Raw genomic sequence first — 19559 nt, 5'->3', positions numbered from 1 at the left:
TCTTCTGCAAGCACACTTGCTTGATACGCACTACGGTATTAAAAAAAAATTAGGGTAGTTGGCCGGCATTCTATATGCTATTTTTCATCATTTTTGTGAGAAGCGTGGTATCCGCTAAACACTTGCAAGGAAGGAATTTTCTGCCAATGGTCCATGCAGTGGCTGAGGACAATGAGGAAGTATGCCTGAAGTGGGTAGGCACCATAGTTAATAGGTGAACAAGAAGAAGCTCTTGTAATAGGTTGGAGCGTTGGACGACCCACTCACTACGCTATTCGCATTGTGCGATGACTGCGTGGTTCCCATTTCGCTGTTTTAAAACGCTTTATATGTCGTAATAAGACGACTGCTTTTCTGACATCAAACCTGACTAAGGCAAGTTTGCCAACCTGTCCCAAGCTCCGGCGTGGCTCAGTGGTAGAATACTAGGCTGGCACCCAGCGGACACAGGCTCGAGCGCCATTATGTCATCGGTGTTAGGTTCTTTAGGGACGAAGCTCCTTAGAGTGTGGGTCTGTCCATCCTCCGTTGGTGTATGTAGCCACCAGTGGAACATACTCGTTCTAGAGTGGGTATGTGCCACAGCGAATGCGAGATCGGAGAGGGTGGTACTTGGAGTGTTCACTAGATGGACGCCCGAATGGTCGCATTGACGGACGGACAGACAGACTAGCAGACTACAGCCGGATGGACGGACGCGCGGAGAGGATATTTGCCACAGGGGATGCGACATGGCGGCGCTTGGAGTGTTCACTAGATGGACGCACGGACGGGCAGACAGATAGAGGGACGCGAGGACGGATGGACGCATGAACGGGACAGACGGATGGACGGACTCATTGACGGACAGACGGTTGCGCGGACGGACGGAAGCAAGAACGTACGGACGGCACGGAAGCACGGACGGGCTGACGGACGCTTCGCCCCAGTCATCATGATTCACTCCGTGGATATGCTGTGTTATTTTTCTAATTTCTTGCTATGTGGTTACGGACACTGGCAGCGGCGGACAACCGCGCGTGACCCGAGTTGTGATCTCATAACAGTTTTCGCTGTAAAACGCCCCTGCTCGTCTGTGTCGCCTGGCTATTGTATGTATGTATGTATGTATGTATGCCATGTATGTATGTATGTATGCATGCATGTATGTATGTATGCATGTATGTATGCCATGTATGTATGTATGTATGCATGCATGCATGTATGCATGCATGCATGTATGTATGTATGTATGTATGTATGCATGCATGTATGTATGCCATGTATGTATGTATGCATGTATGTATGTATGTATGTATGTATGTATGCATGTATGCATGTATGTATGTATGCCATGTATGCATGTATGTAAGTATGTATGCTTGTATGTAAGTATGTATGCCATGTATGTATTTATGTATGTATGTATTTATGTGTGTATGTGTGTGTGTATGTACGTACGTACGTACGTACGTACGTACGTACGTATGTATGTACGCATGCATGCATGTACGTATGCATGCATGTACGTATGTATGTATGTATGTACGCATGCATGCATGTACGCATGTATGTATGTATGTATGTATGCATGTACGTATGTATGCATGTGTGTGTATGTATGTGTATGTATGTATGTATGTATGTATGTATGTATGTATGTATGTATGTATGTATGTATGCATGTACGTATGTATGCATGTATGTACGTATGTATGTATGTATGTGTGTGTGTGTACGTACGTACGTATGTATGTACGTATGTATGTATGTGTGTGTACGTACGTACGTATGTATGTACGTACGTATGTATGTACGTACGTATGTATGTATGTATGTGTGTATGTATGTATGTATTTATGTATGTGTGTGTGTACGTACGTACGTACGCATGCATGCATGTACGTATGTATGTATGTACGTATGTATGTATGTATGTATGTATGTACGTACGTACGTATGTACGTACGTATGTATGTACGTATGCATGCATGTACGTATGTATGTATGTATGCATGCATGTATGCATGTATGTATGTATGCATGTATGTATGTACTACGTACGTATCAATTGATTTGATTGATATGTGGGGTTTAACGTCCCAAAACCACTGTATGATTGTGAGTAACGCTGTAGTGAAGGGCTCCAGAAATTTCGACCACGTGGGGTTCTTCAACATGCGCCCAAATTTGAGCACACGGGCCTACAGCATCTTCGCCTCCATCAGATATGCAGCTGCCGCAGCCGGGATTTGATCCCGCGACCTGCGGGTCAGCAGCCGAGTACCTTAGCCATTAGACCACCGCGGCGGGGACACGTACGTGTCAACATTATGCCATAAAGTGTCAGAGAAGTCAACTCAGCGGGGATAAAAGGTGCCTATAGCTCCTTCTATCCGTAGCAAGAAATCACGGGAAAAGAACATCGAAACGAAACGAGAGTGGAAGAGCTCGGTTTTCAGCTGCATATGGCACACACTTCCCAGTTCCCAGCTTTGATTTCTCCGGCTCAGAACATGAGCGGTTCGGAATTGCAGCGTGTGCAGGCCGAGATCAATTTCGAAGCGGGCCGCACAAAGGAGAGAGTTAACAAGGGCCACGTGCACGATCGGCGGGTCGCCGGCTGATTGTTGCCTTGAACCCTTTTTTTTCCTGCTCATCAGACATTCTAGCTTATGGCTACGGGTGAACGAAACGGGAATTTCGAGACAGAACCGAATACGAAGTGAGTATGGCCAAAAGCGAATGAAACACTTTTACGGCAGTTCTTGAACACCTGTCTATTTATACAGCTACGACTGTTTTTTTTTATTCTTTATAGTATTGCTTGTTTTCGCGTCTTTCTTCAATACAAGAGAGTTTTAGTACTGCAGAATGGTGCTACGTACGCATCACGCAAGCGCCTTGCGTTACGTGGCGTCGTTTGCCACTAGTCGGCTTTTAGTACGCCGTAGTACCCGCGTACGTAACGAGCGTGAAGCGTGTTGCGCCATCTGGTAAATCGAAATAGAAGCTCGTGTTGTTGACAGCCAATGTGAGCCAATCCAAGTGTTATAGCCAGATTATGGCCATATTTTAAGCCACAGAGCCGGTCGGTGGTTCCCTTCGATGCCACCATTTTGCAAAACGAAGTCCCGCGCTGTCGCGAACTTGTTCGAGAGTGGCGCGATCACCTCATACGTACGCACGCACGCATCTCATGCGTGCGTACGTAGCGGCTGCGTACGTAATGCGATACGTGCGCGTTGCGGTCTGCGCATGCGCACTACGCAGAACGTGGCGTTCTTACGTACGCAACGCCGCCACGTACGCAGCGTACGCAATACTAAAGCTCTCTACAATGTCTTGACGTAACCTGCTGAACAATGTACTATCAGCGCCAAATGAAACCCGAACATCGGCAAGCCTTCTCGATGGTACAGTGCACGCCGTCCACTTATCACTACGAACAGGCACGCATATGTGCGCAAAGCTGCTGAATAGGATGCGCGCGCATGTTGGTGATAACTGGACTGCACGCACTACACTATCGCAAAGGCTTGCCGCCGTTCGTGTTTCATATGACTCTGATAAGTACATGCAAGTCATGTGTTGTGGCGATGTTACGCCCGCGGAGATGTAATTTTTCTTACTTTTGCACCTATTTGGCATTCGTTTAGGCGAAGATGATTTTTGCCATACCTGCAAACTATGTAAAAGTTATTAGTTTTTACGAATACTCGCCATTCTTTCCCGAGACTGAATCGAACAAGCCATTCGCTATTCCGTTCGATATTCGTACTTTTCGAATATTCGCGCGCGAACAGCTTCGAACGATATAGCAACGGGCAACCGAAAGTATTGGCGAAAAACGGTTCGTTCTCTCTGTCGTCAAGTCTCACAGCTGCGCTAAAATAAAATAAAATAAAATAATGATCACTGCGCAAGATGCTGCAATCTGTCACAAGAAAATGGGAAGGGGGGGGGGGACGCTACAGATGGGCTGTGGGCACCTCATCTTTTTTTTTTCTTTTTCTTACTTCGGCATCATGCCACACCTTGAGGAGCTACAGCCGGAACGCGGCAGGTTTCGCAGCTTTTGATTTGCACCTTCGATCGGAAAGGTGGTCATCGCCGTAAAATTGGCGGCCACCTCCGCACCGATCGGGTCCCGCTATGTGTAACTGCACTACAGTCGAGTACGGCATTCGCAGAAGAGGAAAAAAAAAAAAAGGTGTATCGTACGGTACACGATAAACACAGACAACGCTTCGCCAGCGCGTTCACGTCTCCCTTCTGTCGCGACAGCGGGCACTCCCTGCGCTAGACGCGGGCCACGAAGAAACGAAAACAACAGAAACTAACGAAAAGAAAAATCGGGAACGGGGCGCGCTTTCACCTGCTTGAACGCTCGAGCGGTTTCTTTGTCTCCCAGCAGCGAAAGCAGGCGGGAAGGCTGGAATCGGGGGGTTGGTGGTCGCGTGGTGTTCTACAGAAGGATAGGAGGGGGGGGGGGCAGGGAGGTAAGCACTGCATTGAGCGGCTAGTTGCTGTATGGGAGGCCACCTAAACGAGAGTGAGAGTGGGGCGCACAGTCCCCGCTGACACATTGAATAATGCAGGCCGGCCGGTCGACAGACAGGGCAGCAGCGGAAGGGAGCCAGAAATAACAGGGGAATACGTTAATGGGCGCTCCTTGCCAGCCCCAACGCCGCCATCAGCGCTTACCTGGCCGCTTGCTAAGCAGGCTCGGGAACCGCACCGCAGAAGGCGCCGGGTGTTGCGGAGCAGCCGACAGACCAGGGGGAGGACTGCGCGAAGGGGAATCCGCCGGCCGATGCTGGGGTTTGAAGCCGAACGCGAGGCACCGGCGAGGCGCCGAAGGGGACACTACCGCGGGTGAACTGGGGCAGCGCAGATTTTTCAGGGCGGAAACGAACGTACGCGAGAATGCAGAAATGAAGAAAAGCTAGTTAAAACGGGTGACGCACTTCGACAAAAAAAAACAAAAAAAAACGCGGTAGTCTCGCCCCTGCCCCTCTCCTCTTTCCGCTCAATTCGTGGCGTTGATTGCGGCTTTGCTGGGATTTCGAGCAACGCCATGCTGTTGTCCCCTGTTGTGATGCGTATGGTCTGTCTACTGCGCAAGCGCACTCAGACGCGCTCCCGGCATCCACCGGTGTATACTTGCGTCTTTCCGCGATACTGCCGTGTTCACACTGTGAATCGGCAGGCGCGAAAGAGGGAAGAAAAAAAATGAAGGCTGCCTTGTGACGTCGTTGCTCGCTGGGCAGAAAAATCATGGCGCGCTTGATACCACGCCCATTTTTGGAAACGGAGTTGATGTTCTTGCTCTTTTCGCTCTTGAATAGCCAAAAATTCGGTATAGCCCACAAAAATGTTATCTCGCATCTACCGATTGAAATCTGCGCCCAAGGTTAGGAGACTAACCCTCGTATTCACAAACGCTCCTCGACTCGACTTCCACCCTTCACTTGACAGAGTTGAGCACTGCGCCACCGCTCGGCTGAAAATGACGCTGCGCTACTCAAGAATCGTAGCAGATTATCGTTGATATGCAGCCACTTGCCGTGCCTAGTGACGGCGCTCCCATCGGCTTTCTGGAGTGAAACTGAAGCGTTGAGTGAAGGGACGTTCTAGAATACGGGGGTTAGCTACATGTATCGTTTAGTTCAACAGTTCGTTTTTTTCACACGTACCGTAATTCCGTCGCACAAAAGTATTAGCATACGCGTCGCTGCTCGATTGGCAAGTTATCCGACTGTGACGTGGGCCATGGTACATATACACTAATAGGTAGTCATTCGTTTTAAAGAAAGCGCCGAGCAGCATTTTTCGATCGCGTGGACATACTGATTGCAGCTTTATGCGCAGATGTGAGTAAAGCTGCAGCGTGACGAATATTGAGAACAGTCAGGCAATCGGCAGCACCCCTCGCGCATTATCAGCCTCGGACACATTGCCCTCACTATGAAAAGAAGAGAGTGAAAAGGGTGTACTTTTGTCCCACAGTAATAATCATCATTGGATAGGCTTCAGCGCAATTTAGACGAAGACCATAGAAGACACACAGAGCACAGACGAGCGATGTGTGTACCTATATGGATTTCGCCTAAATTGCGATGAAGCCTATCCAATTATGTACCAACTCGCCCAACTCAAACCCCCGTATTCAGAAACGCTCCTCGACTCCACTTTCACCCTTCACTTGACAGAGTTGAGCACTGCGCCACCACTCGGCTGAAAATGGCACTGGGCTACTCAGGAATCGCAGCAGCTTATCGCTAATATGCAGTGACCTGTCGTGACTAGAGACAGCGCTCCCATCGGCTTTCTCAAGTGAAGGTGGAGCGTTGAGTGAAAGGACGTTCTTGAATACGGGGGAAAGTGTTTTTGGAGTAATCATCAGCCGGCCTGCTTGCGCTTGCTTTCTTGAAAACTCGCCACTTTCCTATCAAGACTGATATGTCACGCTGATAACGAGCATGTCGTTCGTAACCCGAAAGTATACCAGGTGCGCGCTGACAGTGCAGAGAAAGAAACGCAAGATAGATGGCGATTATGATTGTGGGACGAAAAGACGCCTTTTATACTCCATCGGTTTTTTTGTTGTTGTTGAATGCTCCTGTTAGGGGTTTTCATACAGTTTCGGTTCGCAAAAAAGCAAAGTCATCAAACTGAATGACAGTCTAACTGATGCATGTCAAGCAACTTTTGCGCCAAAAATGCGTAAACATGGCATGCATCCCCTTAGGTTCTTGTCTCCGATATTATCGTGCAGAGAAAACGAAGAAAGGAATAACGCATAACACATTTCACGCATAATATATAACGTTGGAAATAACTGTGATGATCCTTGATTATAGTGCACACTCTTTCTATTCTTCTTTGTTGTGTTAGTGACAAATATATGAAGCAAATTTCTGTAAGCTTTATAGAAAAAAAATAAAAAAATGCATGAGCGCAAACACAATAAGAACATTGGTTTGACATCGCCACCTGTTTTATTGCCGCTTTATTATTATTATTATTATTATTATTATTATTATTATTATTATTATTATTATTATTTACATAATACTTGCTTTTTTTAGTTGACCTACCAGAGAAAGCACTTAATTGAGCATTACGATCCCGCTTGCTTTTTCTCCAGAGAATGCTCAGTACCTGGATAGGAATTTCACCGTGCGATTTCGTTGCCTGCTGGACAACACCTCCGGTTTCTTGGTGAGTATGCTTTGCAACGTTCACTAGCATAATTTTTTTTTATATTAATACCGTAGGCGTCTGTTTATAAAGCTACGGCTGTGATTACATGGATGTCACTGTATCGGTATTTGTCGCCTTAGCGCTCCTCAGTTTTGCCATAAAAGTGATAGAATTTATATGCACCTGGCACATGCACCGTCGCACGCAGCAAATTGTAATTTGTCCCCAGAAAACGTTACTGATTGGTGATTGGAGGAAACACGGGCAAACATGAGAATGCTTGCTGGAGTTGCGAGATAAGACTTAATTACTTTTAAGTTAATGTGTGCGTTCTCTATACATTTTACACTACGACTTATAGCGTAACTCCGAAACTTGCACCGATGCCGGCCAATGTTAAAGCGTCCCGCTGGGTCACGTACAAAGCGCAGTCACATATTAAGTGTCTTAAAGTCTCATCTAATTCGCAGCATCCACGTCCAATAAGTTGCGGATTAGCTTATTGTCTGAAATGTCAGTTCAGAGAGCCTCAGCAACAGCTACAAGAGCTTTTATAGGCTTCCTGAACAGTACTGGACCTAACAATAAATTATTAAGAATACCACTGTGTTTCGGGGTTATCGTACATGCGCATCACCTCTTCCAACCTTCCTCCTCCTCCTCATCTGCATCATCATCATATGATTATCATCATCACCCTTTTCCTCTGTGGAAAGCAATCATCATTATGATCTTCATCATTCTCCCATGTGCAGAGTAGTCATCATCATCATTCACATCATCACCCTTTTCCCATGTGCAGAGTAGGCATCACGATCATCATAACCCTTTTCCCATGTAGTCATCATTCTCATCATCATCACCCTTTTCTTCTTTTCCCTTTCCCGTGTGCACTGCAGTGTAAAAAGCCAGGGCTCGCTAGCTCAGGCCGAGTTTCCTGCCTTTTAACAAATTATCTCTAACTTGCTCAGAATCAAGCTGCCTTCACGTGGCACAGCAATACGATTCGCTTTCTTATAACAATAAATTGACTTGCCATGCGCTAACAAACGTGCTTTGCGCCACAAGTCATGTCGCATTCACGCAATACGTTATTGCCGCGGCATATACCTCTCCGCGATAGTTATGCTACACATATGACCGCTCACTCAACAAGTTGCGCTGTAACTCATTTTTGTCAGCCGGACAATTTTTTTCTTCTGTCTCTCTCTTTTAATAGCGGCAAACATACGCATACCTTTATTTAGCTGCCGCCCATCTTCTTTCTACACATCCCCACGACATGATTCTTCAGTATAAAACGTAACGAAGTAGAAAAAAAAAAGAACTGCCTGTATGTGTGTTTTCTTGCGTCGAACAATGCTTGAATTAGTTTATACGTACAAAAAACAAGACAAATATTCTTGCTTTTTTATTATTTTTTATCAGTCGCGAGAACAAACCGAACGAACCCGCGCCAGAGAGGCATTTAAATGCACTCACTCCGTGGTGCATTAGAGCATTTTCCTTAACGCGCTATTCTCTTGGAGAAAAAAATATAAAATAAAGAAAGAAGCCCAAGGGGCTTCTTTCGTGGGAAAAGCCTCACCTCTTACCAAGTCCGGTCATTCTGACCGCGCGAGCTTTGGCCATAAAAGAGAAAACCGAAAAGAATGAAAATGTTTCAGATAAGAGCAGAATGGCCCCTACATATACTTGAACGTAAATAAAACAAAAAAAAGCAGCCCCTACATAAATGTAGTTGCTAAAAAGCATATTGTGATTATCATCTAAGTTTGTACCGCACAGAAACCGCAACGATGGGAAATAGGAATAACAAATGGGGCTCTTTCAGGGAGGGGTTGCCCCCGTTTAACGGAACGTGCTACTCGGCCGCACTGCATCGAAAAGAGGGAGGCAGCAACAACATCACATTGTAGAAGCGAAGAGAAAAAGAAAAGCCTTTCAGAGACCTCATAAGCGTGCGCACCTTCCTTACCTAAGGCCACAACCCTCGGGGGCACGGCGCGTAGGAAACCTCGCTAAATGGCACTCTACCGATCGTCATCGCCATCAGCGCGGACTTTCGCTTTTGCTTCCCGCTAGTTGGCTCCCATTTGTTGCTATTGTTTTCTCGTTTGCTTTGTTTCCCCCCGGCTACTAGGCTTTCACAAACGCTCGTGCAATCGTGATATATGTTCAAACGGGCAGGCGGCGTTCTTATTTTGCACAATCCATTCTTGGATTTAAACAGCATGTGTGATGGTAGCTTTCAAGTAACACTCTGCTAGCTTTCTTTTCGGACATGTAACCTCTTGCTCCAGCTTGTACCTGCTTTTAATTTTCTTTTTCCTTATAGATCTATATCCGTTAGATGCTTATCTATCTATCTATCTATCTATCTATCTATCTATCTATCTATCTATCTATCTATCTATCTATCTATCTATCTATCATGTGTCTGCCTGATTATCTCTCTGTCTATCTATTGTTTGCCTGTCTTTATGTGTCATTGTCGTCGTATCTGCTATCTTTTTCACGTTGTTATCGTCAAAATAGATTCACTTCGCCGTATACGTCCAATTTTTCCTCTCTAAAATAATTCACTTGCACTGTCATTTCACAGTTCCTTACCTTCATTGGCCACTTTTTGCGAGGCTGTAATCGCCCCCCCCCCCCCTTTATTATGGTAGTGCAAAGCTTGCCACTGCGTAATGGTCGCGAGAGATGAAGAACCACCGTTGCCTTTGGCAAGCTGTAGCCATGACCCAAGCTGTAGTCATGGCCCTACAAATGGCCGGGCACGGACGTCCCGTTCCGTTTGCGTATATACCATGCGAATGCGTTCTGTGCGAAAAATGCCGGAGTCGGAAACGAAAGCAGAAGAGGAGTGGGAGTAGGAGATGAGTACTGGCGAAGAGGAGAGAGAGAAAAATAGAGAGAGGGCGGTTCAGCGTCCAGGTGCGTCCGTTAATGATTTATCGATAAATCTGTCCCGTCTCCGTGTGCACCGAAGAGAGAGCTGTATACTTGCAGCAGTGAGCGCGCGTCATCCATTCCTGGCGTTCATTTTTTTTTCTGTTCCTGTTTTGTTGTTTCTGTACGATCGCAATAAACGAGAGAGGAACAGCAGCCGCCATTGGCGGACGGTTTTTTGTCTTTCATCACGCTGTGCGTGCTCATGTCCTCCATTTCCTGCGATCACTGGTCGCTGGTTTCGGAGAGTTGTGGGCCTGATTACGAATTACACGCCTCTCCTTCACGTCGTTCCACGGGCCACATATCCAATTCGGTATCCACGAGACTTCCCTTCTTTTATTTGTTCATTTCACCCCATTTTACCCATTGCATAAAATAAATTATTGCAGTCTATGACAACAAGAACAGCAAGAGAGATTAGAATGCGCACATGAGGAGAAGCCTAAGCGGCAAAGAGCAAAACCCACATCTAGCGTGTAACGTTGAATCCTGGTCTTGTTCGTAACTGCACAAGCATTCACCCGAGGGCCGAGGGCTACCTTGATTATGATTATCAAGAAGAAAATTTCTTCGATTTAGGGTTCGCTAGCCGCGGGCGATGAATTACTACACTCCTAATCAAGTTCCGGATAAAGTGAAATACATAGCCTGGAAACTAAACAGGAAAGTTCTAGTTTTCCGGTTATATCTAGCAATTCACGCGGCACCTGGTCAAGAGCGCAAAGGAGGTATCCCACTAGTCTTACTTTCACCGGCAGGAAAAGAGCAGGGAAAGGAAAGGATAGGGTAAGGTCAGAATTCGAGGAAGATAGTCAGAAAAAAGTGGTGCTGCATTTTCAGATTCGCCTAAGTAGCTCCGATGCTAGGAAATGGATCGCGCTCAAAGCTCTCCCAAAGGTTCTCGTCTAAAGCGAGCCAAATAGTAGATATGTCACTCTCCGCATTTGATTAACCCCGATCGTCGTCATCATGAATAAGAATAACAAATTTTGCCGCTTTCACGCATGCGAGCTGTGCTTCGGTCGCAGTTCAAGTCCTACACACACTGTCACGTGATGGTAAAGTTTGAGCCTCGCCATCTATGCGAAAATGGGGCAGTGTATAGAGTTTTCTATAAATACATTAGGGCACGGCGCTTCAGCCAGAATGGGAATGATGGGTAGTACACAAATTTGTCTAATCTTCATACTTTCGGCTCCGCGTGGTTTCGCGTGGCTTGTGGCCGCTTTGTCACGGGACGACAATCAGCATATGTTCAGAAATTACGCTTCACTGCATTTCACTTTATTAGGTTCACTGATTCCAATCGGTTCAAGAAGTACACAACGGTCAGTTCTTTTTATTCGAAACAAAACCAAAACACGGCAATAAGGAAAACCACGGGTGTGTTTTAAGGTGCAAGCGCGAAAACTAGGCAAATTTGTGTGATACCCATCATTCCCATAGTGGCTGAGCGATCACAGCGCCCAAGTCCCATCCAGTTGATTTTAGTAAACTCCGTGGGGGAGCGCACTCTGTCAGCATTAACTGAAGAGTGGTTGTACACAAATGGACATTTTTGGGGCAGTCGCCACGGAGCGTCTAGCAAAGAGCCTAATCCGTCGTCGTTCCACTGCCAGCGGCTGGACATACAGGGCAAGATCCGCGTCCTTCAGGGCCAGAACCACAAGACCGAGGAGCCTCCGCTGGCGCTGTTCGCCGTGTGCACGCCATTCGGGCCTCCGTCCTTGCTTGAGATGCCCCAGAAGGAGTCAATGTTCAAGAGCAAGCACAAGCTCGACCTGGCACTAGTCTCCATGGACCAGAGGTACGCTTTTAATCATGTCCCACGTAAAGTACTGGATATAACCAGCACATTAGACCTTCTTTGTCATGTTTCCCTGCTATAAACGGCACTTCACTCGGAACCTAAGTAAGAGTGTACACACGCACTCCTTTCGTCGTACTCCAACATTCGGCATTCTGCATAAATGTGAATATGTGCCAACTGAGTGTGGCGAAGCTCTTTCGTAGAAGTTTGCGAAAATCACGATTTTTTATTTGCTCAAAAACTATGTGACACTGTTGTCACTACATTGTTTGGAGAATAGCCTCAGTGCCAGTGCAGAACATGAAGGACATCAATGTGCATGTGTTAAAATGTACAAAAAGTAATCCCTAAATAAACATGATCGAGTAAACGCGTGTGCACATAATTAGTCCTCACCTGGTTTATCGCTGTTTCGCCAAATATGCATTGCACTTTCTTTTTTATGAGGACTGCTTTTTGAACCACTCTCTGTAACTGTGATCATGACTCGCGACTTCGTGACATAGCCTATAATTTGTAAAACGGCTCATCACTGCTATAACAAGGCGTTAAACACCTGCACTCAAGTTAGACATAAGATAAAAAGGTATGTCATTGCATGTCGAACTTGTATGTCGCACAACCACCCCAAACCACCACCCTTGCACCTTTCGCGACTGTTTCTTTTTGTTTGCAGGGGCAAGCAACTGCTCGGCTACGCGGACTCGGACTTCATGAGCCAAGGCGGCTACGACCTGGTTCATTTCGATGATCTCGCCTACGTGGCCAGCGCGCATCAAGAACGTGAGAACCATGCCCATTTCCTTATAGATAGCCTTATTTTTACTTTTTCTTCCTGTTTACTCTGGGCGAGATGTTTACGACCGTAGCCGGGGGAGGGGGTGAAGACAACGTTTATGGCTCTTGCCTTTACGTCGTCACAACTTCCGATAAGATTGTGGTTATAAGAGAGAAAAGAAGAAAGAAAGTGAGCCCCGTAACTGTCTGCATAAGCGTACGACACCTCAACAGTAGCTCACAAGGGATGGGGGTGAGGAGGGATTAAAAAGATAGGATTAAAGGTAGAGAGAGAGAGATGCGCAAGGACAGTGAGCGACGACATAAGAGAGATAAGAAAGATGGAAACAGGGTCACAGGAGTGCGAGGACGGGGCACCACTTGCGAGAGCTCTTGTCGGTGACAGGAGATGGCGTAGGACTAATCCAGTCGGCGAGAGCTGCGCTGACGTCGTCGTTGGAGTCCGGCGGCAGGAGGTGGCGTAGGACCAACCCAGTCGGGCCAGAGTTCCGATAAAAACAGCCTGCAGGACTGTTAGCCGTTTATTCACTTTCAGATTTATATTTGCAGCTTGCGCTCAGGAGTGTTGGCGGAATTTTTTTTTCGGGGAGGAGGGAGTGGAGGCACCATTTTTTAAATTGCCATTTTTCACTCTGTACGGCTAAAAGTGGCGAAAAATCTCCCAAGCATTTCCCCGAGGGTGAACATGGTTAAGTGCGAATACACGGGGTGATGCTATGAGGGGATTTATTAATTCGCACTATTATATTTATTAATCACACTATGGTGCCTTTATGGTGTGATGGTTCCTGCGAATCGCAATTTGATCACACGGGGGAGTTTACGTTAACTCACTGGCGAATGCCAACGGATTTTAACTTTACTCCCCCTAACGACCCGCTCTCAACGGGAGACTGAGAGAGAAGGCGGGCGTGCGAGAGAGAGGGGTGCGCGCGCAGCTGCAGCGAGCGAGGAGAGCGGAGGAGCGAGCGAAGGGGGAGGGGGTATAAGGCGCGTTAGTGACACCGATATCAGCGTCGCGTCCGTGGCTTAAGGCCAAACCTCATAAGCGCGAAAATCCACGCGACAGCGACAAGCGACGCGACATAGATCAGCTTCGCGCGATCAGTCGCTAGCGCAGGCAAACCTCATTCACGCGACGGCTTCGGCGAGCGAATTTCACTGTTGCTGGCATGAGGCCGTCTACTCGCACCAAGGAAACCGCGTAGCGAGCGATATGCAATATAAAAATAAAATATATTGTTGTGTAATGGAACGGAAAGTGTTTATGAATGCCTTGCAGCACTTTTTTTGTATGCACATGCGTAAACATTGCGTTATTTCTTGTTGCGCATACGTGACTCGGGCAGGGTCACGTGCACCTACGTCTTTGTCTTTTTCGTTTTTTCGCTATTGGCTGCTTGAGCCCAGCACTTCCGGGTGATGAGCGACGGTTTCCAAATCTGGAGAACCGAGCGATCGCGCGATAACGAACACGCGACACGTCGCGCGAACGCCCTGTTTCGTCGCTCATAGCATCGCTCGTCGCTGTCGCGTGCATTTTCGCGCTTATGAGGTTTGGCCCTTATTCGGTAGAGTGTCGCGCTGCGGCCCGCCAAGTCCTCTTTCTTTTAAAGATAGAGAGAAGACTGCGGACTCCGCCGATGGCGGTGGATGGTTTGGGGTCGCTTATAAAGTGTATTCACACTTTAAAAAAATTTGGAGGAGGAGGGGACGGGCCCGGTGCGCCACCCCTTGACTATACCCGCGTCGTGCGCGCAATGTTATCAGAAAAAGTATTAAAACCGGGAGGACGCTTCAGGTTCGCCTTTAAGAGTATAGAACGCGATAATCATAATATGTTTTCGTTTGCGTCGTCTTCTCAGTCGATAGACTATATCTTCGCTCTTCGGTTGACGCCTCGAACGAGCCCCGAGTAGTTGGAGGGCGTCTGTGTGCGTAACCTTGGCCGTTCCAAACTGTCCTTGCGAGCCATAATTCTGCCTTTTGCAAATATAGGTGAAATACCCGCACACGTCACTAAGGCAACACGTGTGTATGCACTTTTTTTTATGCTATTGCTTATATTGTTTTACAATGCCTTATTATGTGTGCTTTTTAATTGATCAGCCTTTAACCCGACCAGCCACTCGGTGCTTAATGCGCATGTTTTGACACTTGATGCGATTATAGGCTCATACCAAGTAATATTACGTGTGAAATCAAGTGCCATGCGCTACTCTTACCATGAGTCATTCGTATAGGGTCTTTTTTTTTTTTCGGGACAGTTCTGAACACGTTCGTGGCGCTGTGGTTTCCCACATGTAATTGCCTCGAGTCTCACTCCAAGCAAATCTATCTATCTATCTATCTATCTATCTATCTATCTATCTATCTATCTATCTATCTATCCATTTATGTATGTATGTATGTATGTATGTATGTATGTATGTATGTATGTATGTATGTATGTATGTATGTATGTATGTATGTATGTAGCCGCCTACGACTTTTAGCCCTCCTGGCCGTCTCGATAATGGTATCGATACCAAACTTGGTATGGCATAACATGACTGTGTAACGAGCATATTTGACAAGTCCTAACATGAATATCATGGTTTACATTTCATGGTCCTGCTGCTTTTGCGGTGGTTTCGTTCACATTAATACCGTAGTGGGCATCAAGCAAGTTTGATTGCAGCAAATACCCAATCGAGTGTTTAGAAAATGCCCTGAAAGGCCGCTCTTCTAGCTTTCGCTGTGACTGTGCTGCCCCTTCCACACAGGCCTAATGTTTTTTCTGTAGCGGCAGGTATAATCAAGGGGTTGAAGACATCATATGTAACAGTAATTAGGAAAGTAAAATGAGTTAACATTTTTAATAAGTGGAGTTAGGTGTTTAAGTAGAATGGGAGAATCGCAGTCCTTCATGCCTAGAATAACCCATTGCCACTTTGAGATTTCAGAAAAGTTGCCGCTTGTAATAACCGCAAATAAATGAAATTATCCAGAATTTTTCTGAAATGATCCGGCTCTTTAAGTTGAGAGAGCAGAGTGTATACAAGATGAGTAACGTCCGATTATACACCCTTACAACAAGATTCGATTTCTGAAGCAAGAACACTTGGAAGGTAGACGAAACATTCCTTTCTCGTTTTGAGCGCTTATCTTGTTCAAACTTGTGTTATACCGTTACTTATACGTGATACCGCCATGATCTATCGCCCGTCTGTTCGTTCTTGCTTCTGTCCGCCCGTGCGTCCATCCGACCGTCTGTCAGTGCGTCCGTCCGTTTGTCCGTGCATACGGCTGTGCGTCCATCCATCCATACACGCGTCCGTTCGTGCTTGCGTCCGTCCATTCGTCCGTCTGCTTGTCTGTCTGTCCATCCGTACGTTCGTCGGTTCGTCCGTCCGTCGCCTAGTGAACACTCCAAGAACCGCCTACTCGCATATCTTCATCGCGATCCTATAGTATATATAGCCGCGCGATCGTAGTCTCCTTCCCCATAGCACATACCCGTCTATCCCCCTGTGGCACATACCCGCTCTCTCGGGTATGTGCCACCGGCGGTTACGCACAACGACAACGTTGGGACGCACAAGCCACGCCACAAGGAGCTTCGACCCTGAAAGGAAGACGATCTTTAGCGAATTAGTAAAGTGCGATCCCACAATCCCGAAAACGCCAATTTCGCCGTGATGCGGCGCTTGTTAAGCGACAAGACGCGCGAAAAGAAAACGCGGGTGAAAACGCCACCATGAGTTTCTGACAACAAATATTGTGACGTCACAAATTTCGGAGGCGTCCACTGGGTTCATATAAAGCTTTTAATCGATAAACTGAAGCGCATTTTCGTTTGTGGGTGCAATAAACTAAGCATACGAAGTTTCGTGAAATTTCATCGAGCCTATGTCGAGAAAACACCAAAAATACATTTTGAAATTTTCGATCTCACGCGCGAAGATTTTGGCTCGAAGTTTAAAAATGAAAGTTCAACCTTGATTTTCTCCACTAATTGTCAACTCATGCTAGTGAAACATGTGGTATTAGAGTTCTCAGAGCGCAGCCAATCAATCTAAACCAAGTCACAGTTCTTCGTTATAGTCCCCTTAAAGCAGGCGTATAGCCGATCGTTATACTTAAGCACACGGAGCTTCAAAACACATCCGCGGCTTGCAGCCACTGTATCTCCACAGCTGTAATGCAGTTTTCCTTCGATATATTTATTTTCCCGAGCAAGGACATACATCCCGCCTTTTTTTTTTTTCCGATCTGCCGCTCCTCCCCATCAAACATGCGTGGTTTAAACCAGAACGGCGCCTCGATCGTCAGCGAACCCTTTAATGTTTTGCAAAAGCGCAGGATCGCGTGCATCCCGAAACGGCCAAAGACCTCCGCAGCTAGCTACGTAAACAGCTCGAATTTCGAAAGCCGTTTCGTCTTTTTTTTTTTTTTCTTCTCAGATCGCTGCGGCTTCCCGAGACCGAACTGAAACGCTAGACGGCTGCGCTTTTCCGCGCGGCTCACCGCAATGCCTGCGCGCGCTCGCTCGCAAGCGTTCGACACCGCATAATCACGCGTACAAATCGACAGCGAAAAGCTCTTCATTCGTGCCAGACAGAAAAGAGGCGATACTTTACTTTGTTTCGTGAAAAAATAAAAAAAAAACAGCATCAATACAGCCGTTCTGACAGCGGCGGCATAAAGCGGCTTTGTCATTGGGAATCCGAACGATTCGATTCTTACTGCGAAACCCTCCCCCCACACGCTTCGTTTCGCCCGCGCTTTTCCCTGATTGTTGGGCCGTCGGGAGCACGCACGCGCGTTTCCTTTTCGCTTCTGATTCAAAGCGTTTCGCGCGCTTTTCAGCGTCTATATAGCACCGTGCTTTGCATTCGGTTTCGCGCAAATACCGTCGCTCGCGCGCTTTTCGTTTCTTTCTTTTTTTTTTTTTGAGCTCTGAATTCGCGAAATGCGATGCTCCCCTCTTCAGCATTTTGATTTCTCCTCTCCCCTTCTCCCGCACACCCATCGCATCATCCGCACTCTAAACGTTTGCATCAAGAAACAAGGGAACAAAATCAAACGCGCTTTATATGCCATTTTGCATTGTTCTGTCACAGCGCCATCTGTTTTCTGAAATAAGCTGTATACAGAAAGCCGAGTAGCATGCTTATTCCGACCCTCGCCGTCCCGGCTTCTCATAGCCGGCTCCCGTTTCCATCATCAAATACCACCCTTACTCATCGGAACTCGCGTTTTCTCCGTTGGTCCTCGCACGAATGCCTGATGCGCAGCTGAGCACCACAGCGGATTCGCTCACAGGAAATCGAGCCTTCCTAGTCGCTATCGAGCGACGCGAACTGGGGGGGGGGGGGGGGGGGGGGGTGCGACGCTTTAGTGACGATTCCGCGGGTCGGTAGTTTTCCCGGTCGGCTTTTGCAGACGTATGCATGCACGTGTACGTACGTCTGTGAGAACGTACGGTGCACGAAATTCAGGCGTGTACTATATGCAGCGCTCTATTGATGAGCACGGTCGGACCAGCTGATGAACGCCTCTATATACGCTCGGATTTTAAATTAAATTGGACGAAAAGAAAACGTGAAGGAAAATGATGGCATGCCTTCAGTTGGCGGTGATGACGGCATGTACGGAGCTGGTATACGGGAGAGAGAGAGTGGAAGAAGAAGAAATGAAAGACTAGAAGACAACAGGGCAGTAGATTGAGTTTCTTTCGAAGGTAGGAATCTTCGGTAAATCTTCGTAAAGGAAATGTGCGCGTAGAAAAAGTAAATAACGATATAGTGGACTATTTGGTACTCTACTATACAGGGCGTTTCAGTAAATGTGTCCAATATTCTTTAAAAAATGGCGAAAAAGCGTTTTTGCTCGCAGTCTTCACAGTTGCTTTTTCTGTAGCGGCAGGCATATTAAAAGGTTGTAGACATCATTTTTAACAGCAGTTAGGAAGTTTACATTCATTAACTTTTTAATTAGGGGAGTTAGGCACTTATGTCAAATGGGAGAATCGAAGCTCTGCTGAGGGCTTCTGAGTCACTAGTGGATATTCGGTGACACTTGGGGCCCGGGCTCTTGAGCGAGGATGGCACAAATACGTCTAAACTGTCCTGGCTGACGTCACTGAGGGTGGCGTCTTCATTGATTTGTAGGGGCGTCTCACTCGCGGTACTCTTCGAGTCCTCGTTGATGGAGATTGATTGATTGATATGTGGGGTTTAACGTCCCGAAACCACCATATGATTATGAGAGACGCCGTAGTGGAGGACTCCGGAAATTTCGACCACCTGGGGTTCTTTAACGTGCACCCAAATCTGAGCACACGGGCCTACAACATTTCCGCCTCCATCGGAAATGCAGCCGCTGCAGCCGGGATTTGATCCCGCGACCTGCGGGTCAGCAGCCGAGTACCTTAGCCACTAAACCACCGCGGCGGGACCTCGTTAATGGAGGCGTCGTCGTGTTTAGATGAAGCCTCCCCGATGACATGCGAATTTACGGCTGTCTGGGCGTCTAGACATGCGATGAGCGGCGGACGTAACATCGCCCGCTACGACACTTTTCTCAAGAGGCGCGTTGTCTAACGAGGGCTTGACCTGAGGTTCGGCAGGAATGGCCACTGGACGCGGGGTACTGGATGGGTTTTCAGAGACTGGAAGAATCACCAGGTCCGGGCTGGCCGGGGACGCAGTAGGCTTTTGGTGCAGCGTCGCAATTCGAACAGCTTGATTTTGGCAGGTGTTGAGGGCCAACGCCTCCCAAAAAATACTATGCCCGGAACGTGAGCTGCGAACGCGCTGCC

General features: G+C 47.2%; 1 protein-coding gene across 1 annotated transcript in view; it reads left to right on the top strand.

The window, feature by feature from the left end:
- Positions 1-19559, top strand: part of ss (aryl hydrocarbon receptor spineless) — a 172722-nt gene that overhangs the window by 135453 nt on the left and 17710 nt on the right. Inside the window, exons 6-8 of the mRNA XM_075894502.1 lie at positions 7133-7206; positions 11766-11953; positions 12633-12739. Of these exons, the coding sequence (XP_075750617.1) occupies positions 7133-7206; positions 11766-11953; positions 12633-12739 (369 nt within the window). The remainder of the gene's footprint in view (positions 1-7132; positions 7207-11765; positions 11954-12632; positions 12740-19559) is intronic.

The sequence above is a fragment of the Rhipicephalus microplus genome, chromosome 5, assembly GCF_043290135.1.
Source record: "Rhipicephalus microplus isolate Deutch F79 chromosome 5, USDA_Rmic, whole genome shotgun sequence".
Taxonomy (NCBI): Eukaryota; Metazoa; Arthropoda; class Arachnida; order Ixodida; family Ixodidae; genus Rhipicephalus; species Rhipicephalus microplus.
The sequence above is the reverse complement of the archived record's forward strand: the minus strand, read 5'-3'. Positions and strand labels throughout refer to the sequence as shown.